General features: G+C 46.3%; 1 protein-coding gene and 1 long non-coding RNA gene across 4 annotated transcripts in view; one reads left to right on the forward strand and one right to left on the reverse strand.

Annotated features, from left to right (window-relative positions):
• The window catches only part of LOC128341714 (uncharacterized), a 30,587-nt gene extending 16,601 nt beyond the window's left edge, over positions 1-13,986 (reverse strand). The window contains exon 1 of the long non-coding RNA XR_008314520.1: positions 13,772-13,986. This is a non-coding gene — a long non-coding RNA (uncharacterized LOC128341714). The remainder of the gene's footprint in view (positions 1-13,771) is intronic.
• FSCN2 (fascin actin-bundling protein 2, retinal) lies at positions 299-22,502 on the forward strand. Of its 3 annotated transcripts, none has more exons than XM_053288142.1 (6): positions 299-1,249; positions 16,682-16,838; positions 19,140-19,261; positions 20,407-20,574; positions 21,751-21,888; positions 22,350-22,502. In XM_053288142.1, exons 1-6 carry the CDS (start codon positions 430-432, stop codon positions 22,493-22,495), a joined length of 1,551 nt encoding a protein of 516 aa, XP_053144117.1. In that variant the 5' UTR covers positions 299-429; the 3' UTR covers positions 22,496-22,502. The 3 variants fall into 3 exon arrangements, with proteins under 3 accessions (XP_053144117.1, XP_053144119.1, XP_053144118.1); XM_053288144.1 differs by having other exon boundaries at positions 22,206-22,491; XM_053288143.1 differs by having other exon boundaries at positions 21,751-22,491.
• The last annotated feature ends 1,030 nt before the right edge of the window (positions 22,503-23,532 follow it).

A 23,532-nucleotide genomic window follows, 5' to 3' on the forward strand; every position in this document is an offset into this window, starting at 1 on the left:
CTCATTGAGAGCTTTGTAATCCTAGCTGTGCTAATTAAGCAAGACTGCGGCGCCTAAGCATGTCCATTTTCTGAGCATTTTGTCCCTGCCATGCTGGAGAAGAAGAGGAGGAGAAGGAGGAAGAGAGAGGTCACTGTGAGCCTTCCTGGAGGCAGCAGTGCTGCCAGCAGGGGGGAAGAGACAGCCAAACAAGATTGGCTTTATGGACTGCAGATTAAATGAAGGAAGAGCTGGCGTGGAGAGACCGGGAACTGGGGCAGCTCCACGTCACTGGCTTTGACTGAGGTGTAAGGTTCATTTGTGCTAATCCAGATCTCTTGATTGTGCGGGTGTGCATATGTACGCACACGTTGCGGAACCTTAGGAAGGGCTGGGAAAAACCTCGACTTCTGCCCCAATCCTTAGGAATATTTGCTCCCCAGACGGAAGATGCCAACGAATGGGATCCACCAGGTCTTGAAGATCCAGTTTGGCTTAATAAACTGTGATAACCGATACCTGACAGCAGAGAGCTTTGGCTACAAGGTCAACGCCTCTGCGCCTAGCCTGAAAAGGAAGCAAATATGGACCCTGGAGCAGGATGGAGACAGCTCTGTGGTCTTCTTGAAGAGCCACCTAGGTAGGTACTTATCTGCTGACAAGGATGGTAAGATCTCGTGTGAAGCTGAGAAGCCAGGAGGTGATGAGCGTTTTATTATCGTGACTCAGTCGGACGGGCGCTGGGCACTCCAGTCAGAACCACACAAGCGTTTCTTTGGTGGTTCTGAAGACAGGCTGTCTTGCTTTGCCCAGACCATCACTGAAGCAGAGCTCTGGACAGTACACCTGGCCATCCATCCCCAAGCGAACCTCTTGAGCATTAGCAGGAGAAGATATGCACACCTCAGTGCCCAAGAGGACGAGATTTCCACTGACAGCAACATCCCCTGGGGTGTGGACTCACTCATCACGCTCACCTTCCAGAACAAGAAGTATTGCCTGAGAACCTGTGACAACCGCTACCTGCGCAATGATGGTACCCTGGTCAAGGACCCAGACCCCCGTGCTGGCTACACACTAGAGTTCAAGGCAGGGAAGCTGGCCTTCAAGGATTGTGATGGGAAATACCTGGCACCCATGGGACCTACTGGCACGCTAAAATCTGGCAGGAGCTCCAAGCCAGGCAAAGACGAACTCTTTGATCTGGAAGAGAGTCACCCACAAGTCATTTTCATGGCTTCCAATGGCAGATACGTCTCAATCCGGCAAGGTAAATCCATTACCTTTCTGCTCTGTGGGTCTATGCATAATCAAGAAATCCTCTTCTCCTCTCTTATCTCAGTAACTAGAACACAGTGTCTCATTTTCCAGCCTTGTAGTAACATGGAAAGATGTTTGTGTCTAACCATGGGTGACTGAATGCATATTGCTAAAGGGATGGAGGAATGATTGTTGTCAGTTTCTTGGTGCTTCTTTGCAGGATGTCTGCCTCCCTTTATTTTGACTGCCAAGACCCCCTCTGCAGCTGTCTTCCTGATTTTCATGTATATCTACAGAAGTGGTCAGGGAGGTACAGCTACAATGTATTGCTTAGGGTATACAATATAGTTTCTCCTTGATTCCTTTCAGCTAATATCTGAGCAGATCACTGTTTCTTGGATAGGACAGGACTGTTGCCCCCATTCTACAGGTGTGGATCTGGGAGCCAGAGAGAGTAGACAAGAGACAGGAGCAGGATCTGAGAACCAGTGACAGGTTTGGTGGTGGGCAAGGCTAGGCTTGTTGGCTTTGTATGAAATAGAGCAAGAGGTCCACAGTCTGCCTTGATGCCCTCTGTGTGTCCTCCTGGCAGTGCCTCCAGTTCACACGACAGCCAGTGCTGAGTTTTTACTGTCACACACAGTAGCAGCAGACATCCCTGCTAATTAAGAAGCACAGCCCCATATATAAGAATGGAACCCACTCTCCCGTGATTTTCACTAATGCTTTCACATTGGCTCCCATGGATATGCCAATAGAGTTGGCCTTTAAGAAAGGAAAGACATTCATTTTGACTCACTGGGCTTTGTTTCTGTATACACACAACAAGAGAATGACCCACAAGAAAGAAATCTGGATACAATCCACTGTGGGGTGTCTTCTGCGTAAGCCATGCTGAAACAGATGAGATTTTCACAAGTGCTCTTCAGCAACTCCCATTAATTTCAATTGCATATGCACAGATGATGATGTGCTCATTATATTTAACATCCTTCTGTGCCATTAGGTGATGGCACTTGGATTATATCATCCAACACACTGCCATCTTCAGCGTGTATAAATAAAAATGGCCTGTTCAGTTTGATAAACCTTCTCCTATCAGCCCGGACACAGCACAATCTCTTCTGCTCTTCCTCCAAAGGTGTCCATCAGTATCACCTGTAGCCTGTCTGGCATCCCCCACAAAAAATGACAAAAAAAAAAAACCCAAAACAAAACTCCAACAAAAACCAAAATTAGTTATCCTTTTATTCTACTGAAAAGCAATGACTTGTGCCAGTCTTATTCTCTATACCTAACCAATTTTGCTCCTTTTCCTGTACCCAATTATACTGGTATCCTTGGTGGTTCTATTTTTCTTTGCAATCTTTTACGGATAAGCCATTTACCAGGGGCTTATGTGATAAACTTCAGCATGTGTGGGCAACATTTTGGGAAGCGTTAGTTCTGTGTCCATCACAAAGCAATATGACAGCTACTTGTTGAAACGTAATCTGCCCAGCCTCACTGCAGGTGTTCTTCACATTCATTGCTGGAGCTGCTGCTAGCTCTAACAGCCCATTCCTGTTACCACCTTCCAGTCATTTCTAGGTCACAGTAGCATAAAGGGCTTGCCTCCCAACTCCAACAGATATAGGTCAGGGCAGATGAGTAAAAAAGGCAAATCACTCCCATTGTACAGCTCTCCCATATGGCTTCAGAACTGGCCCTTATACAACTTTTCAACTGGAGGACATTTCCATCAAACCAAACGAGTGGCAACAATCTCCAACAAAAAAGAAGTGGAAAATCTCCATAGGTTCTGTAGAAGTCTGGTTTTATTTTTAGGAAAAGATCTGATCCATTTGGAGCTTTACAGCTCTTTGTCAAGGGTATTTTCCATTTGCAACTCTTTCCAGAGAGAGAGAGAGAGAGAGAGAGAGAGGGAGAGGGAGAGAGAGAGAGAGAGAGAGAGAGAGAGGGGAGGTGCTTGGTTTTCACTCATATAAATGAAAACTAGTCACAGTCTCTTGTTTTTCTGACCTGTGCAGTAGGGGGGCACTTTTTGTTCTCCAATTTGTTCTCCATCCCTACATAAGAACAGCCCTGCTGGATTAGGCCAAAGGCCTATCTAGTCCAGCATCCTGTTACACACAGTGGCCCACCAGATGCCTCTGAGAAGCCCAAAGGTAAGAGGTGAGGGCATGCCTTCTCTCTTGCTGTTGCTCTCCTGAAACTGGTATTCAGAGGCATCATCTTGCCTCTGAGGCTGGAGGTGGCCTGAGGCTGAGGCTGGAGATAGCATAATTCCTTGATAGCATATATGCAATAACAAAAGAATCCTACCTGCACACCATTTGTTTCCCAGCCATATGGGCTGGCTATTAAAGGTACACATGCAAGACTTCACTCTATCATTTCAGGTAGGGTTGCCACCTCTTTCAGTAGTCCTGCTCTTGTGCTTTAACTGTAATCTGACACAGGTATTTAGTGGGTGAACCTTTCCCCATCATTTTATTTCCATGTCAGGAAAAGCCCATGTGTCAAGCTAATGTTGAAGGCATAGGATCAGGACTTTTTAAAAAAATAAAGCTGGCAACTATAACCTAAGGCAAATTAATTTGGGGTAGCTGCTGCCCTCTGCTTTTGTATTATGAACCTGAGGTTGTCATCCTTGTGTTCTACTGACTATTATCCTGTACCTTTAAAACAACCTGACAGGAAAAAATGTAGCAACAGGTGAAGCATTTCCTGGCCTGAAGATAAACTGAAGGTGAAAACATCACTTGCTTCATTTCTGCTGTTGGATCTCTGTTAAAGACACAGGAGCGGGGGGAAGGCAACCCTATCTGAACCCCAACGGTGTTTAGAATTACAGCCACACATAAATATGCATTCAAAGAGTGGAAAAAGTCGACCTTTGGCCATTATTTAACTCTTTGACTAGCTGTCCAGAAATGTGGCTGAAATGTGTTAGTGGGTAACTAATCCACATTAAGGGATCTTAAATTCCTTCCCTTAGTTTCTTATCTGCCCTTCATTACTGTAATATAGTACACTGTACCTCTTCTCTCAGAGTGATTACTATAATTATTTTCTTAGGCTTCTCAAAGAGGAAGGTCAGAAAAATGACCAATTGCTAGTGTTTGCATTGTTGATTCATTTAAATACATGTAAATTTATATTGCCCACTGCCTAATATTGTGAATGAAATGAAAAGACAAAAGGGAAGAATCCAGACCAAATTAATAATGTCTAACTGCTATTGGCATAGGTGAGGCATGACTAAGTCCTATTAGTCATGACTAACTTAGTCTAGATCTTGTGAAAAGTCTACTTGACAATAAATAAATAAAATTAAAAGTATAAAAATCCCCAGCAAGAGAAAAAGTATTGGGATACTTATTTAAACCTGCTCGGGCAGCAGCCTCTGCTCCTTTCTCAGGCAAAAGCGGACAGAATGTGGCCATGATTGTTCTGAATGGTACTGTTTTCAGAGTCCAAGCTCTATAAGAGAGCCCATCATCCCATTCTTTATTAATGCTCTGCCTGCCGTAAAAAGAATTGAAGAATTCTGTGCTAAAGGCCCCAGTATTGCCCTGTGGGGCTGCCACCTTTTGAATTGGTCTCTTTGTGATCTGCAGCAATGATCAGGTGACCGTCTCGTTCTGTGACATGAAAAGTGTCACCTGCTAACATCTCTGTGCAAGGGAAAGGAGCTGGCTGCCAAGCCATTTTTTTCTGGCCAGCGGCATTCAACAGACTGCATTCTGCTTGTGGCCCACCATTTCACTACTAGAGGTTTCACCCAGCCCTAATCTGATCTTCAAAACTATGGCAGATGCCCATACATTTTACTTTTTGATTTATGGAACCATGAGGGCCATGAGGAATTGAATTCAAACACACACACACAAATTAATTAGGAATGCTTAGGATTTTGAAAAAGGCACTGTGCCTAGTCTGTCGCACTAGACTCTGGCTAGCTTGTAGCTCAATGGTGGCTGTTTGCTTGGCTTTGGAGACTGAGCAGGAGCAGGTAGATGGGTAGTCCCTGCCGCCCTCCTGCATGCCCATTTGCTGTCCTCACTGCTCTGCTGCCTTTGCCTGCTGCTGCCAGCAGCCTCTGGGCAGCCGGCCTGCCGTGGTGTGTTATGATATCGCCATGCAATGTGGCAATGTGATTGTAACGCATTGAGGCAGGCCGGCTGTCCAAAAGCAGCTGGCAGCGGCAGGAGTAATGGGTGGAGGTGGGTAGAAGCGCACGTGGGTAGCCGTGCAGGCAACAGCAATGGGGAGCACTCTCCCGGTTGCCCATTTGCTAAGATGATGGGAGGTGCTCCTGCTTGCCCACAGGCGCAGCGGGGTGGGGATGTGACAGTGCACCCCACACGTTGCCACCTCCGGTGGCCACCTAGCAGGAGGGCCAGGCCGGCTTTGGGCTCAGTGGGTGGCACGTGACTCAGGCCATCAGTGCCCCTCCCTGCTTGGTGCCCTAGGTGACTGCCTAGTTTCTAACTCCTAATTGTAAACCGCCCAGAGACGCAAGTTTTGGGCGGTATAGAAATTAATTAATGGATGGATGGACAGGCTGGCCCTGCTTGCTGCTTGCTTTTAAAAAACAAACAAACCAACAAACAAAAAAACCACTGCCGCTTAGAGAAGCGGATGAGCAGACAAAGGTACCAGCTTCTTAAACCATGAAGCAATCTTCAGACCTGCACAAATACCCCAGTTTATAGATATAGATATATATTTTAAAGAGCCTTAGCTTCAGCAACAGACAACGAACTATTCAGAAATATGCATGCATTGAAAGAAGTTACCGTATGCAAATGAGGTGATACAATCCAGTTGCCTCACTCGGAGTGGCAGACCTCATAGCTGTCTTGGGGGAGGCAGTCTCCCTCCGCTTCTTCATGGAAGGCTATGATGGGCAAACAGCTGTGCAGAACCACCCCCCGCCCCCACACACTCCCCACCTGGTGATTCATTAAGAGAACATGGACCAGATGGGAGCTAAGCAAGAAACAGGTGGCCACCGGAAGAAGGGCTTATGGCATCACGCTTGCCTGCTTCATCACTATAGCCATCTAGCCCCCGTGGCAGATTTTGGAGAGAGGAAGGCTTCATCAAATCACAATTCAGGAAACATTCTGTATGTTTTCCCCAACCTATATCTGCCATTCACCATCCAAAAAATACCTTTGCATCATCAAATTCTAGCATGCCACAAGCAGAGAAGAACAGCCGAGAACAGACCAAGCCCTCTCCCATGGCAGAGATGCCTGCATAATGTAAGGAAGCTGATGTAACACAGTGGATAAGACAGGGGTTCTCAAACTTGGGTCCCCAGGTGTGTTGTACTACAGCTCTCATCATCCCCACCCACAATGGCCTTCCATGGTGGCTGGGGATGACGGGAAATGTAGTGTATCACATCTGGGGACCCAGGTTCGAGAACCAGCCCCCTGGGTTAAGACCATGATCTATGAGCCAGGAAATTCCCAGTTAAAATCTTGGTTTATCCATAAATTCATTGGGCATAGGCAAGTCATTCTTCTTTCAGCCTCAGCCCTACCTCCATCACATTGTGACCTGAGGATAATAATAGTAGCCTACCTTACAGGTTTTCATAAGAATTACTCTGCACAGTGCCTCAGGAAAAATGCAGTATTGTTTGTATAGTTTCATAAAACCTGCACATGAAAGAGGGAAGGCAAGAAAGCCACAGACTCACTGCCAATCTGTCCTGGGGGAGAATTTATTGCCAGCTCTAAATCTGGACATTCTTTGATCCTGATCATGAAGGAAATCCTCTTCCTTCACCAAGCAGTTCCAAGATCATTTTTTTCTTGACTCTCTGATACACGTCCTTACCATTCAACATCCAGGTGCTGATCAATCTCTGGTGCACCAAAACAAGAGGGCAATTCCCAAGTAGGAGTCAGAACTGCTTTCTCTGTGACTCAAGGTGCCAGATGAAACCGTAAACCCCAAATAATTCAATGGGGCTGGCTCAGTCTGCAGGGTGGGGAGCAACTACTTCCTTACCCCTGCTCCAGATGTCCATGACATAGCCTCTTTCACTTTAACCTAAATTGTTCTCCTCTTTGGGCATACGTGTGTGCTTGTGTTGCATGTGCAAGCTGAAGCCATATACATAACGACTGCTTCATTGTATGCTCCTCTTCTAACGGTGAATATTTGTATACTAGTATGTCATGGGCCTTCTCAGACAATGTGCCCTGTTATTCAATTGTTGCATGGGACTAAGACATCTTCCCTCAAGGTAGCACTTTGGCTATGGGCTTACTGCATTGCCCCAGCACCCAAATCTCAGTCCTTTGTCTCATATCTGGGAAAATGTGATTCTTCCCTTAGCTAGCTTTGCTAGCATTGCTAATCTTGGATGCAGTATGGAATATGGATTTGTGAATATTGTGGGCCACATTCACGGCCATAAGGCACTGCAATGATCTTTCAATGGCTTTAAAGAAGGGTTAGGCAAATTCTTGGAGGATAGAACTAGCAAAAGGCTATTATCAACAGCTACCATCTATCAAAGGTACCACCATGTTCAGAGGCAGTATACTTGAATAAAACTGAATTGTTGTGGTGGTGGTGTGGAGGGGGGATGGATGCAGGAAAAAGCAAAAGGGGAAAGGTGAGCTTCCCTAAAGTATCTTGCTGGTCACTGTTTCATGTTCGAATTATGAGCAGAAAAGGAGGAGCTTTAATGAAATCCACAAGCACCACCTCTCTGACTCTTGATTATCTATCTATCTATCTATCTATCATATTTATATACCGCCTGATATGTGTATACAAGGTCTAGGTCTAGGTGGTGTACACAATTTAAAACAGAGTAAAAACAAAACAATTCACAGAATAAAAAAGTTAAAACAATTTCATGGTATAAAAATAATTGGACAGTTTAAAAGCCTGAGAAAACACCTAGAGGGTCCTGAGGGTCTTCCTAAAAGCAGTCAGAGATGGAGATGCTCTGATTTTGACAGGAAATGCATTCCAAAGCCCCAGGGCAGCCACACAGAGAGAAGCTACAGAGAAGGTCCTGAGTCACCACCAAAGGAGCCAGTGGCTACCATAACCTAACCTCCGCAGATGATCTTAATAGGTGGCAGAGTTCATGACAAAGAAGGAGCTCTCTTAAGTACCCTGGACACAAGCCATTGAGGGTTTTATAGGTAATAACCAGCACTTTCACTTGGAAACATATTGGCAGCCAGTGCAGTTCTTTTAAAATTGGTATTATATGGTCCCTTTGGGTTGTCCCAGAGACCAATCTTCCTGCCACATTATGAACCAATTGTAGTTTCCGGACTACATACAAAGGCAGCCTCACATAGAGTGCATTACAGTAGTGGAGTCTGGAGGTTACCAGCATATGCACCCACTGTTTTAAGGTGATTTACCTCCAGAAATGGACGTAGCTGGTGATGTATCAGGCAAAGCTGATATAAAATGCTCCTGGCCACTGCCTCAACCTGAGAAACCAGAGAAAGTTTTGCATCAAGGAGCACTCCCAAGCTACATACCTGATCTTTCCAGTATTAGCCAAATCATGCTCCCTGTAGCCTTCTAAAAATAGTTGCTAAGGAGGCCATTACATAAGATAAGAAGGCTGGGTTTTCTCTCATCCCCCAGTAATTGAAGCACTGCACTGCTGGAAACAGAATTCTGGACTAGATGGGCCTTTGATCTGATCAAGTTGAGCTCTTCTTATATTCTAGTAGGCACCTATTGGACAGTGTCTGTGCCATCCCTAGTGACAAGTGACACAATTCATTCACAACCATTTGGTAAATTGTATGATGTGAATGACTGTACAATCTCTTCGTATGCTACTTTAGCACTAAGAACTCATCCCACGTGTGTTTTTAAAAAATTCACCATGCATCACTATGGGTGGTCTTCCCATTTTAGGAACCTTTACTAGAAAATCTTTAATTTTTAAAGCCAGAGCCTGAGGTGTTGCTATGTACTTAAAAGTTTCGGTGCCCAAACTCACAGCCCCCATTTTGATAATTAAGCTCAATCATGCTCCTCCTCCCAACAAGAATAATTATACATGTTTTTTGAAGTCCCTATTTTAATGTGGCCAGTGGCAGAACCAGGGAATAGAGGCCCAGATTCTGCCCCCTCCCCAGCGGACCTGCTGTGTGCACTCTGTGCACACCAGTGACGCCCCTTGTGTGTGATATCACGCACACGTGGGTGTGGCCCAATCACCAGAGGTCCCATGCAAGCCCTCTGGAGTGCATTCCCAGCCAGCATTTGCTGGCTGGGTGCATTTATTTCCCTTTATCTCCCTTCAGCAAGGGAGAGAAAGGAAAATAAGTGCACCCAGACAGACAGTGCTTGAACTCTGGAGGGCTTGCACAGCCCTTCCATGTCTTGCAGTCAGGCTCTTTGAACCCGTCTACTCAGTGGTGGCTCTGCCCCTGAAAATGGCACCTTTGAACTCTCTCTCTCTCTCTCTCTCTCTCTCTCTCTCCTATGCTCTATGCAGGGGCCTCCACTGCTGCACTTCCTTTCTGGAAGAGATAATGGAAATGGAGGAGGAAGGTGACTGATGAGATCCAGGGCTCTGAGCAATTGGTTGGGGGCCTGTGCCCCATTGGCCATCCCCTAATGATGCCCCTGTTTTAAACCCTTTTTTTAAATGAGCAAAGTCAGCAAAGGAGCTCTCTTCTAAAATATAAAACAGGTGTGAGCAGCAGCATACCTATCACTTTGTAATGGCTAACTTTCATCTATAATATGGAGATAAAAATATTCTTTTCTAATCACAAAAGTGTCCACAGCAGTCCCTCGTGTGCCCCCACTTCAGAAGTTACATGAGCAGACCACTCAGAAGAGCAGCTAGTTATGGAAGTTAACCAGCTGCATACTATCCGCATAGGTTCTTAAACTTGGACAGTTTGAAGCTACCCTAACAGGGGATTGGCCTGTCAGCTCGTAAGTAATTCCTTCTGCATCCCTTTTCACCCCAGCCTTGTTTTCCAGTTGCAACAATCTAAATTAGTCCCCACCAACCATTCCATCTCTTTCAATAACCCACTTTTAAGTCCAGTCATAACCTCTATATAATTATGGTAACATGATCAGGCAATTGAATGTTTATCTCTACCTTCAGGAGGAAAGAGCAATGCTGTTAATAGTCTCAGAAGCCAGTGTCCAGTGCTAGAGTGATTATATTGTCACACTGGTACCATCTCAATCCACCTGGCCCAATGTGTATTAATAATAGCCACTGTCTTTTCCCACATTTTTGCCAGGTCTGGGACATATCCACTGGCATTGCAGGATGCCAGAGATATCCGTGTACATGGCAAGGTCTTTGCTTCGTTGTTGGCAATAAGCGATAGCCAGTACAGAGGCTCACAGTGCTCCTTTGCCTATTCCAAGCACTTAGGAGCTGGTGACGTTGGCTGGCAAGTTATTCATAGGGGGTTTGTGTGTCAGCCAGATGGAAACAACAGCAATCAGATTAATGAGGCCAATTAAAGCCGTTGTTCAGGGATTTGCTGGTAACACAGCACTGAAGGAAAGGGATGTCCATGGCTAAAAGAGTGGGTTTGGCAGCTGGGGATTGTGATGTGGGTATAATTTTAGGCGAGTGATCAATTATTAGGGTGATCAACTGTATCAAATGCAGAATAAAGATCTAATGGAATAAGAATACCATTAGTAATATTACTGTACCTGATTTAAAAAGTAATAAAACTGAAATTTTTACAAAGTGCAGTTTTGGTAGTATTAAAAGAATAGAAACCAGATTCCCTCAAAAAGAACAGCAACTGAATATGCTGAGAATAAACAAAAGTATTCTAAAAATCTGGAAGAAAAAGAAAGGAGTGAAAGAAGCTAGAATGGAATAGAGAATCCAGTGAAATATCTTCAAAATAGGTGAAACAATAGTTTGCTTACAGTCAGAAGGAACAGTCCCAGAAAAAAAGAGAAAGATTAAAACATATTAGAAATGTTTTAAAAAGAAAAGAGTAAAAGAAAAGAAAAGGTGGGAAGGAAAGTGGCAGGAGGAAAGACAGAGGGGGAAAAGAAACAGGGTTAGAAGAACAGATTGTAGCAACCTTAACAAAACTCTCAGAAACATATTGGGAGAAAGTGATAAAGGAACTGAAGGGGACAAAGCAGAGAATTACATGTTGAAACTAAATGATGAAGACAAGAAGATGAATGAAGAAGATGAGCAAAATAAGATTTCCTAACAGAAAAATGTGCAGATGAAAATGACAAGATACAGGATATGGCCAGTAGCATGAGTTACTGAGTTAGACTAGAGTAACAGCAAAGAAATCAAGGAGAGAATAAAAATGCTGAGTAGAGAAATCCAAACAAGGATCAATATTAAAGACACAAGAGAAGGAACAGGTGGTGAAAGAGGGGAAAAATTCAATATCCAAGATAAAAGATGAACAGTAACTAGGGTGATATGATAAACAACAGAAACACAAAAATTAAATGGAGAATAAAGGCAGATCACATGGTCTTCAAAAATAGAAAATACACAAGAAAGAGAAAAAGTAAAGTATTGTCAGGAATCCAGAGCTGCCTGTATGCTACTAAACCAACATGCAAAAGGAAAAGGTAGGGGGAGGTATATGAAAAGGGCATGTTGTTACCGCAGTTCTAGGGGTTACAAAGATTAGATTAACAATGTGTAGGCAGTGCCTGATGAAATTGCAGAAGCCAGCAGTGGCACTTCAGTGTCCTGCCGACTGCCTTGTGCTTCACCATGACTACCCAGAAGAAGCTATACAAAAGAATAAACATTGAATAAGAAATGAAGCAAAATAAGAGAAAGCATGCACACTTACTTGATTTGCATAATTTATACAAGTTGCAGAATCCACCTTACTAGTACAGAGTTTGGATTACCTTGACCCTGAACTTTGAGTTTGTATACATGTTTTTATCCAGCCCCAGCACAGCTTCCCTCCAGTGGCTGTTGCTGGTGTCTGCCTTATGTTTCTTATTTAGATTGTGAGCCCTTTAGGGACAGCCATTTTTTATTTTCTTCCTACGTAAACCGATTTGGGAACTTTTTGTTGAAAAGAGGTATATAAATATTCATTATCGTATTTGTATTTTTGCATGGAGTACACAAACTAACCTAGGAAACTTTTTGTTCACTAGAAATGCCAGAAAGCACCCAACTAATAGATTTCTCTCCCTCAGTATTATGTTGTTAAGGTAGCCTTGGGTTTTGTTACTTAAACTTTGGAAATGCTGTCTTAGGAAGTCTGATTCTTGGGAAGTCAGTTCCTAACGCAACCTATGCCTCCTTTATCACTCTTATTTACGATACCTGCATCTCAAATACCTTTTCTATAAGGAGCATGAGTTGACAAGAAGGGGCTGCGGAAGAGTCAGACAGAATGAACAGGGCTGGAACTGATTCACCACAGCCTGTGTCCTCCCTCTCATAAGAGAACATTCCCAAGGTGAAAAAGAAAAGACAAACCTAGTTTGCTTGTTTATTTATTTATTACATTTATATCCCGCTCTTCCTCCAAGCAGCCCAGAGTGGTGTACTACATACTTGGGTTTCTCCTCACAACAACCCTGTGAAGTAGGTTAGGCTGAGCCTGAGAGAGAAGGGACTGGCCCAGAGTCACCCAGCAAGTCTCATGGCTGAATGGGGATTTGAACTCGGGTTGCATGAGCTCCCTTGACAGCGGATCAGAGAACCACATGACCTACTTGTGAGTTCTGTGCTGGGATGGTGGCTAAGGCCTACACAAATGGCAACACAATGGAAATGTATGTGACACTGTAGGTGCCCAGCTTCTCATTAAACTGAATTGTCTTGCTTGTGCATGCACTGCAGCATGCTAGGGATTCATAACACAGGTGGGCACTGGGCTGGCATGCTAATATTGGACACACAGCCGATGAGGAGCTGGTTTAAATGAAATACTGAGAACTAGCTGAACCCACACAGAGCATCTGTGCGGCAGTCTCCTCTCCCCGCCCCCGCCTTCTGCCCCAGTCTCCTCTCCCCGCCACCCCCTTCTGCCAGGCACCCCATTCCCAACCACTGCAAAGCAGGCGAACTTCGCGGCGGAGACACTTGCCTTTTTGCAGTCCCACAGTCTTCATTTTGCAGTCCCTCATGTCATCGCTACCAGCCCCAGCCATCCCCTCCCAGCTGCCCCCAACCGCCAAATTTCCTCCTGCTCCTTGAGGACGCTCCTTGAGACCGGGGGTCCGTTGTCTCTGCGCCCTCAGGCAAGCTCCTTGGGTCTGTTTACCTCACAGAGGTCCAGTTTCTTCCTTTCCCCTTTCCCCAGTAGTTTTCCTCCTTCCTCCTTTTCCCCAACTCTGCCGATGCCTTGCTAACCTCTCTCTCCCATCTGCCTCCCTCACTGCCGTTCGCCATCCAGACGCATCCCCACGCAGTTCCCCACGCAGTCGGCCATAAGAGAATTAAATATAGAGATGTGCAATGTTGACCAAGTAAGTTCTTTTTGCCCAGCTGGAGTCACATTTAAACTAGGCCTCAAACCTGATAGGAGGACAAGGTCTGGAGAGGCTGGTAGCAGCGTGTCATCCTCAGCAACAGGAGCCAGATTACTCCATTTGTGAGAAACTGCAGAATCCCTGATCCCAGGCACCGAAACTGCCTCCTGCAGACACTACAGCAGTGTGAGGACTGAGCAGCTATCTATGCCTCATGAGCCTAGTCAACAAGTAATCAAAGGAATGGGCCGCATGCATGAATGCATGCACACAGCCGCCCACATAGCCAAGGGCAGAATAAGGTAGGTGGGAGGAGGGGTGTCTGAAAGGGCACATGATGCTGGGAAGCTGTAGTGTTCAGTTTTTATTTGGGGGACCAAATGACCTTTCTTTTTGCATTAGGAGGAACAGAGACTATTTTGAGGACCAAACAACTTTTTGTGTGTGTGTTGTTGTGCTTAAAGCTCTGGGGAGCAGCTGGAACATTCTGTTGGCTCAGCACACTTTGCTCTCATGAGCAGCTTCTCTTCCTCTGCCTCTTTCCCCTTCCGACTGACCAGCCATCCAATGGGAGGGAGGGTCAGAGTGGAGGTTCGGCCTCAGTGGCAGGTTGCAGAGCTACGTGATGCAGGAGCACGGAGAGGTGGGTCCGGAGGTGCAGCTTGCTTCCTTCATGGCCGTGAAAAGTTAACAGTTAGCTAACTGTACTCCGTTAGGAGTTACCCCTGCTAACTGAGTTTAAAGACACTTTTTAAAGTGGCGAATCTCTTCCGCTGATCTTGAGGAGAGCAACTGGCCCTATCCAGCCTCAATACAGCATTTCTCCAGTGGCTGATTCTGGTGTTGCCTTACATTTCTTTTTAGATTGTGAGCCCTTTAGGGACGGGGGGGGGGCATCTTATTATTTATTTTTCTTTGAAAATCTCTGTGAAACCTTCTGTGGAAAAGCAGTCTATAAGTGTTTATGGTAGTTGAGAACAGCAAGCGAGTGGAAGACTGTGAACGCACTGGTGTGCTAGCATGCAAAGAGGCTGGCTCGGCAGCTAGCTGGCTACCCTAAGAGTGAAGTAGCTGGCCTGGCTAGAGAGAGCAGACTGGGTGCCCTGTGGGCGGGGGGGGGGGAGGAGGACAGAGGACTGTGTGTGTGGCAAACCTAACCAGGAGATGAATTTACGGTTAAGAAGGAGTCTTGAGAACTCTGCACCTGGTCAGCAGACTGAGCAGGCATTCAGCTCACTTGGTCATCAGCTTCACGTGGTGAGCTGTATTTATTCTCAAATTATCCAATTTGTATCAGAATATGCATATATAATACCAATAAACACATGCAAATTTTATGCAAACTTGAGACTTTTGGGAGACGTTTGGTGGAAAGCGTCCTTTATTTCCACTTGTTTGGTGATGGAGATGACATTTTTCACCATCTGGACCTGGCAACCCTACTGTGAAGCAGCCTTGAGGGACCCTGATTTTAATCACAGCAACAATGTGGGAGGTGGAGGGCTTTATACCTGTATTTTTATTGTCTCCATGTCCCTCAAGTACTGCTCCCAGAAGGACTTCAGAGGACAATTTAAATGAAGAAAACAGTACAAGGGAAAGGGTTCTCTCTCACACACACACTCACAAACACACTCACACCCCACTGGTCTAATCAAAATCTGAGCCCTGTACAACTGTTTTAGAATGAAACAAAGAATGCCAGGAGATCCTATCACAGATCCCACATGTTGTGTGTGTGTGTGTGTGTGTGTGTGTGTGAGAGAGAGAGAGAGAGAATCAGACTTTAATCCACAGACTCAAATCACTCTTTGGGGGGCCTGAGTGCCCAGTGGCAGAAGTGGGATCCATGAAGTCTAAGTGATGAGTTAAGCAAGTTTTGTGGGCCACCCATAGCTGAGGTCTGCATGAAAAGAGGCAGTCTATAGAGAGGTTACATTCAGGCAAGGGAAGACAGGGCCCAGAGCTGAAGAAGGCAGAGTCAAGCGGGGAACAGTGAAGTATTCTTGGCTGGTTGGCTGACCATGGCTGCCAATAGAATGTTCAGGAGTGGGGACTGATATGACCCAGACACAATTGGATTCCAGCCAATCAGAAGACTGGGCTGGGAGCCAATCTGGATATCCTGCAAAACAGAAAGGAGAGCTGTGGTCAGTGATTTCTAAGCCTTTCACCAGAGCTAGTTCCACGCGAGCTGCTTAGACCAGAATAACTATCTTTCGTTCACATGCTTCTTACAGGAAGGTCAAACACCTTTGCTAGTCCACTACACACACCAGGTTTTTCTGTGTGTCACCCCCCTCCCACTTCTATCTCCCCTCTGACATAATTTGTGGCAATTTCTCTGTGCCACCATCCTGTTCAGTGTGGACCGGCAAAGTGCCATTGAGACACTTGGTGGGAGGAGTGCTGATGGCATGGTTGCTGATGGCATGGTTGTTTATGCCCTAATGGTTCCGATCATAACAACATTTACTTGGACTGATTCATACAACACCACAAAAGTATGTCTGATGGGGGTTGCTCCCTCCCGGCTTCTTTCTTCCTTGGAATTTTTGGGATGTTGCTAAGGAGCTGTATTTGATGGACAGGAGTTTTCCAAGGAAATCAGGCAAGCCAGAGTGGGGTGAGAGAGAAAAGAGAATACAGAAATAGAGATGCTTTGGTTGTTTATAATCTCAGGATTTACAGTCATTATTAATATGCTATAAGGTTTATTGGTTAACAAGGTATCATCTATTTATTGTTTCATTTTTCAATAATTATTTACAAATTATTTGATTGTAACAATTGCCAGATTGTCAAATTCTTTAACTGTAACAATTGTCTCAGCCTCTTCCATGCATCTGTAGTTGAACTGCTTTTTTCAGATCTTGACATCTTCTTTCAGCTTTAACAATGGTGAAGCAAGGATGCAGTCAGTCTAAATGATAAGACAGGATGTCCTTCCTCTTAGGTGTCAATGTCTCAGCCAATCAGGATGAAGAGACGCACCACGAGACTTTCCAGATGCAGATTGACAAAGAAACCAAGAAGTGCATCTTCCATTCCAACACAAGCAACTACTGGACCTTGGTGTCACATGGGGGAATTCAAGCCACGGCCACTGAAGTGTGAGTTCGGTCTTGTTCTCATTTCATGGACACAGGGCTTTAAAATGTTGAGGAACTTGGAAATCAGGTCACAGCTTTTGCCAAACAAAATGATGGAAGGAGAGCCTGGGCATGTAGGAGCAACAGCCATAAGAACAACAGCACAGGGCCCCCCAGCATTAAGGCAAGCACAGCACTGCCAGATGCACATGAATGTTAGGGTATGAATGAGACTCGGGGACATCTGTACATGGTCCAAGGTCACTTATGCCTGGTAGCAGGACTCATACCAACTGGTTTGGGAAGGAATCATGGTAGCAGTTCCTATTGTGGCTAGCTAATCATGTGTGAAAGGGATGGAGCCGCTCTGGGAAGAGCAGAAGGTTCCAACCAAGTTCCCTCCCTGGCATCTCCAAGATAGGGCTGAGACTCCTGCCTGCAACCCTGGAGAAGCCTCTGTCAGTCTGTGAAGACAATACTGAGCCAGATGGACCAACGGTCTGACTCAGCATATGGCAGCTTCCTCTGTTCCTAAAGCATGTGCTAGATAGCTAGGAAGAAGAAGACAGGTTTTTCAGCAATAGTACAGTTGAGGCCCCAGCCAGGGGCAGTTTGCTGTGTCTCCCTTCTCCCTGCAGCAGCATCTTGAGTAAAAGCAACAGTATGCTGGAGAAGGGGTTTCTTTGTCTTTCAGTTTTCTAGTCTAGAGTTTTCTCTTCACTCATACAAGAGTTCCGAGAGAAACCCAGAAATTTTGGAGCTCTCTAGTACAACTATTCCAGATTGAAACTGTAATCAGGCACCATTGTTTGGGCATATTTAGAGGCGATGAAACAGCTGGAATCATGTCTGCTACTGTGGTACCCACATAACTAGAGAAGGTTTAGGAAAGGTCTCCAACCATTGTTTCATGGCCTTGAAGTCACACATGCAGGGCCAGAAGAGATGTGATGTGAGAGATCTGTGACTGGATTTCTTATTTTAACTTTACCTCAGTCTTTGTAGAAATATTCATCTGCTTATATGTTAACAATTTCCATACAGTTGGGAGAATATTTAAATCATTCAGCTATATGTGTGGGCTGACTGGGTGGGTCTCTGCCACAGAATCAGCATTCTTGTTGCTAATATACTGCATAAGTGGCCCCTCCTATGTGGTTGGGTCATTTAAACATGTTCTCAGCAGTGTGGGAGCAGCCCATATATAAGCAGCTCCAATGTGTAAAGGGGCACCCTTGGGACAAGCTAAGTGACACTGTGGGAGACCCGAGATTGGATCCCCATGGATTTTTTAAAAAGTTAATCGCAGCTGCAGGGGAGGGGCAAACTGGATCAGGGTTATGACACTAGGTAGAGGGGATTCACCCTTTTCTCCCAATACTGTTTCCCCGTAGTGCCCCCCCCCACCTGAAGCTGCTGTTTGCCTTACAGGGGTATGAGTATCTGAACGTTTTCCCCTTCAAGGCTGCTTGGAGGGGGCAATTTAATTAGAGAAAGCAACATGGGGGAAAGGGCCTTCCCCAGTGCCACGGTCCTGATCCAATTTGAGGAACCCTGCCTGCCGCTGCTTTATATATATTTTTTAAAAACCAAAATCAAACCACGAGAGATCCCATTACAGATCCCCTGCCGTCTCATCAAGTGGTGCCCTCAGTTTGCCTTGAATATGTAGTAAAGCTTAACTTTTTGGTGGGAAGGAAGTCTCAGAGCACTTAAGGACGCTAATCCAGAAAAACATGAACCAAAGGCTGGAGGTTAAATCTGGACAACTGCAGATTAGAACAAAGCAACAGGAATGTATTTAACAGGAAGGGTGGTTAACCCTTGGATACAGAGATTACTGAAAAGTTTTTTTTATCCCAATACTGTGCAGCAGGCTTAATCCACTGCTAAAAAGGAAAGGGTCTAGTTGTGCTTGTTACGAGGTGAGATTTCGTAGTATCCCTTGCTCTTAATATAGATCAATCTGGTGTAGAAGTGAAGATGGGGAAGAGCTTGAGGAGCAACTCCTCACTTAAAATTGGGCGGGGGCAGAAGAAAGAAAACTTTGTGGGGGAAGAAAAATATGTTCAGTAAAATGGCAGGGGAATTCCTCAAAAGCTTCATAGGGGATCTGTACCCCTAATCTGGTGTAACCAACATCTAGATGAACAAGTTGTGACAAAAGTGATTATGCGGCATAGACACTGTCACACTCAACATAGTAAATATCTAATAGGCAAGAAAAAGCAAAATCGGGGGGGGGAGGGGATTGAACATGTTTTCCCTTTTAGGTTTTCCTGTTTAATTAGTGTGCTCCCCTGCTCTGCCTTGGTTCCCTAGATCTGCCAGCACCATGTTTGAGATTGAGTGGCGTGGTCGCCGTGTAGCCCTCAAGGCTGGCAATGGCAAATACATCTGCACCAAGAAGAATGGACAACTGGCAGCTGTCAGTGACACAGCGGGTGAGCTTCACCATTGGATCCTGGGGGGGGGAGTGTTCCTGACACCTCAATTCCAGTGGCTGAGGTCTGGAATGTGGCCTGTTTGTTGTTAAAAAGTCTAATAAGAGAAGGGATGCTAATCCTCCCTTGTTGCTATTGAAAATGGTGGTTGGAAGGATTAGGAAAACCACCACGGCCATGCTTGCTTGATATCAAGAGAGGACTGGGACAATGGTGTGCTTTATGGAATTTGGAAAAAGGTTGGGCCTAGTGATATCTGGCAAGCCTTAGCTCCATGGGTGGGGTACCGGAAGCCAAAAACAGGAAAAGCTGTATCAGGGAGGGGTCGTTTCAGAGGAGCCATTATGTGTGTATGTAGGAGCATACATACATGTAAGGGGCAGGGGAGGATGCTGTAAGGAGAGAGGAAATGTAGATTAGAAAGGGGCAGCCATCGTTGCTGTGCAAGAAATGTTGACCACAGGCTGGCCATCAAATACTGACACCACTTATCAGGGAAGGGAGCAAAGACAAGCAAACAAAGATAGTCCTATGGGGCACATGATTAGGACCCTCCAATACAGTCTGGAAGCCAGGAGCATAGATAATTACATGCAGCTCCCAGAACAAGAGACTGTTCTGGAGCAGGAATCCTAAAGCTCAGTACAGCAGCCCAGACAGGATGGCTTCTGTGTGTACCTGGAATGAGTCTCAGAAAGGCCTTGCAGATCAGATTCTGGCCTTACTTGTAGATACCAGCTCAGTGTTAAAGTAGTGAGATCTAATGGGTAGGAACTAAAGTGACACCCACTCAGTGTCAAAATAAGGAGTAATGCCTGACATCAGATGTCCAAGACCTGCCAGTACTTGCAGCCCTTAGGATCATGAGCAGCAGGGAGGTTGCAGAGAGGAGTAATTCCCAGAGCCCTGATTGGGAGAAGGAACTGAAAATAGATGAATGCTACTTACAGAGCTCCCACTGAAAAGCCAATGTATCAGTTGCAAACCTGCAAGTGTAGGTGGCTGGAAGTGCAATCCTGGGCCCATTCTGACTATGGGCTGTCACCAACGTGCTCATAAATTCACATTTCGGCTTCCTAGCTCTTCACAGTTCCAGCAGATACATTAGCCTCGGACCTCTCTGACTCCCAGTTATCTAACCACAGGGGAGGATGAGGAATTTGTTCTCAAGCTGATCAACCGACCTATCCTGGTTCTCCGTGGGGCTCATGGCTTTGTGTGCTACCATCGCAACTCCAACATGTTGGATGCCAACCGTTCTATCTACGATGTTTTCCAGATCATCTTCAATGATGGCGCTTACCAGATCAAAGGTAGTTAACTGAGAACGGGGAGGGTGATAGGGGGAGTTTGCTAACATGTTTCATGCAACGAAGCAGTTTTGGACCATATGGCAGAGGGATGTTACATGCATCTTCACTTTCCAGCTTTGCATGCCGTCCCTCTGACCTCCTTGGAGTCCAGATGTACCACCCTCATGTAGTTTAGCACAGTCATACACATTCCAAACAAGCAAAAAAATCACTCCACCACCCCACGGCAAGTTCCTCCTAGCAACTTTCATACAATCCACTTCTTTTTCACTCTCAGTTCATTGTAGCTTATTATTCCCCATTGCCTGATTCAGTTTCTTCCACATTTTCCACCAAATGCCCAAAGTTTTATCTGGAAAACTCAGGATCAGGCTACAAAATTCCAGAAGCGAACTCAACTGGGAGAAAAATACTTGGCAGGCTATGGGAGGCATGAGGTCCACTCCCCTCACCCAAGCCAATGTCAAACACCATCACCACCACCATCGTGCTTTATAGATGATTAGGCAGACCTGGGTATGAACATGTAGCTCAGACACCATCCCACCTATGCTTTGCAGGTAGCTTTCTGTGGTTCACCAGTTTTGTCCTGAGGCCTGGATTGTGTTAGTTGGTGAATGGGCCAGATGTCTGAAGAAAGGACTGGACAAGGAGTGATTCTATAACTCTCTCTCTCTAGTCGTAAGAACAGTCCTGCTGGATCAGGCCCAAGGCCTATCCAGTCCAGCATCCTGATTCCCACAGTGGCCCACTAGGAGCCTCCAAGAAGCCCACCGGCAAGAGGTGAGGGCATGCCCTCTCTTTTGCTTTTGCTCCCTGCAACTGGTATTTAGAGGCATCTTGCCTCTGAGGCTGGAGGTGGCCTATAGCCTCCAGACTAGACGATGAATTTGATAAGAACAGCCCTGCGGGATCAGGCCCCAGGTCTCTGGATCAAGTCTCTTCCTTACAAGTGAGGAACTCTCCCTCCAAACTTGACTCCAGCCCTACCAAAAACCTCCATCCCATACTGCAGTCTTCCATAAGCTCTGTGACTGTTATCTTTTGTGTGTCCTTCAGTGCATGGGGGGCTATTAGAGAAACTTCCTAGATAAATGAGGGAAGGGGAGGTGGGCCTTGGGGGAAATGGATCTGCTCTGTCAATCCCAGTGAGACTTGCCTCTTTGGTGCTCCTAGGCCTCAGTGGCAAGTGCTGGTATGTGGCCAGCAATGGCACCGTGTGCAGCGATGGCGAGATGTCCGAGGACTTCTTCTTTGAGTTCCGGGAGTGCAGCCGCGTGGCCATCAAAGGGAAGAATGGCAAATACCTTCGAGGTGACCAAGCTGGGACCCTGCGTGCGGATGCCGACACCTTGCAGCAGGCCACACTCTGGGAGTACTGACCCCCGGCCATCTGCCGCATAGCACTTTAGATGCTCTAGGGCCCACAGGGGCCAAGCCAGCTCAGGGTGGACACAGAGGTTGGGCACCCGGGGCAGCAGAGCGCTCCCAGCTGGACTCCCGGGGGCACTCTAATCCTCCCAGGCCCTCCACGGAACCGGACCTTGGTGGGACGGAGGCGCGCGGGGGGGGGGGGGGGCGGCACACACACCTCTCGCCCTATTCCCTGTCATCTCGTCTTCTCTGTCTAGCTGTAGAAGCAGCACCCTAATAAAAGCCTCAGAAAGGAGATGCGAAGATGTATCAGTCAGGATTAAAGTGATGGAGGTTCCCTTTCAGCAGCAGCAGCGGCACACAATATGCCTGTGACGGTCTCCTCTCTCCCTCTTCCCCAGGAAATGTCATGTGTTACAACAAGGCACCCCGCTCCTCCCTGGCTACTGCCAACGCTCCAGATAATGTGCTGTGGCCCGATGTGTCATCTACTCTACACCTCAGGCAGAGAAGATGGAGGGAGCAGGACCCAAAGAATCACAGTTAAAGCCCCAGGAGAGCTTGTAGACATACAGAGACATGCTGTACAGCTTGTCCTCTGTAAACACTGCGGCTTAGCCTAGAGGACTCCTGGCCTGAATAAAGGTGCAAAACAAGACAAAGGTTAGGCATGCTTATAGGGCCTAATTCTCACTGCACCATGCTCCAGTTAAAATAATAAGAGCTCTTTGGAGACCCAGATTTCCCCCTTAAACCAGGAAAGCAGCAGAGCCAGAACATTCGCCCAACACTTCTCTCTCCTCTCCTAGCATCTCTTGCAGCTCCCCTGTCACCCTAGACCAGCTTCTCCTGTTTCCTAATCATTGCCCTCTGTACCAAGAGCTCTCATTCCCCAACATTCTGGCGCAGAAATTCGAGGCTGAAGCTTGTTTGTGGGGCCCAGCCGCTGCGGCTGCTCCCCCTTACCCCTGTTGTGGTAGAATGGAGGCCACATGTGGAAACAGAAGCCGGATGCCGCCGTTTAGGAGCCAATCGAGTCAAGCGGGACTTGGCAGGAAGGGAACATGTTCCATGGGGTGGTCCAGCCACAGACAATGAACTGTTTGGTTGAAACAGCAGAGAAGTGGGGGGCGGGCGGGGGGGGTTGAGCTGTGGACTGGGCTTGAAGGAGGTAAATAGAGCTGTGGAGGAAAGGGAATGAAAGGTGGATTAGCAGAGGGCTTCATAGTTCATATGACGCTTGAGGGGGGTGGGGTTGGGTAACCCATGGCTGGGACTAGAGAGGAGAGGACTCGGGGCTCCCAAGACTTTGCAAGCCTCCAGATCATTGTCATAAAATCTAGCCCTGTCGCCCCCCGCCCCGCCCCACAAGCCTTCCTTCTACTACTGGAGTGTGCCTCTTCCCTCTGCACATTTTGTCCACAAATAACCTAAAAAGGAAGGAAATCAACTCAATGGAGTTTCCTACTCCGACAGCTGTGCATAGAAGGCAAGGAGTGCCTTTCTACAGTCACCGTTTCCCATTCTTGCCAGCTGTTACGTCTGCTCTCTAAGTACTAAAGAGAGAGAATGCTAAAGGGCAAT

This window comes from Hemicordylus capensis, chromosome 2 (assembly GCF_027244095.1).
Source record: "Hemicordylus capensis ecotype Gifberg chromosome 2, rHemCap1.1.pri, whole genome shotgun sequence".
Taxonomy (NCBI): Eukaryota; Metazoa; Chordata; class Lepidosauria; order Squamata; family Cordylidae; genus Hemicordylus; species Hemicordylus capensis.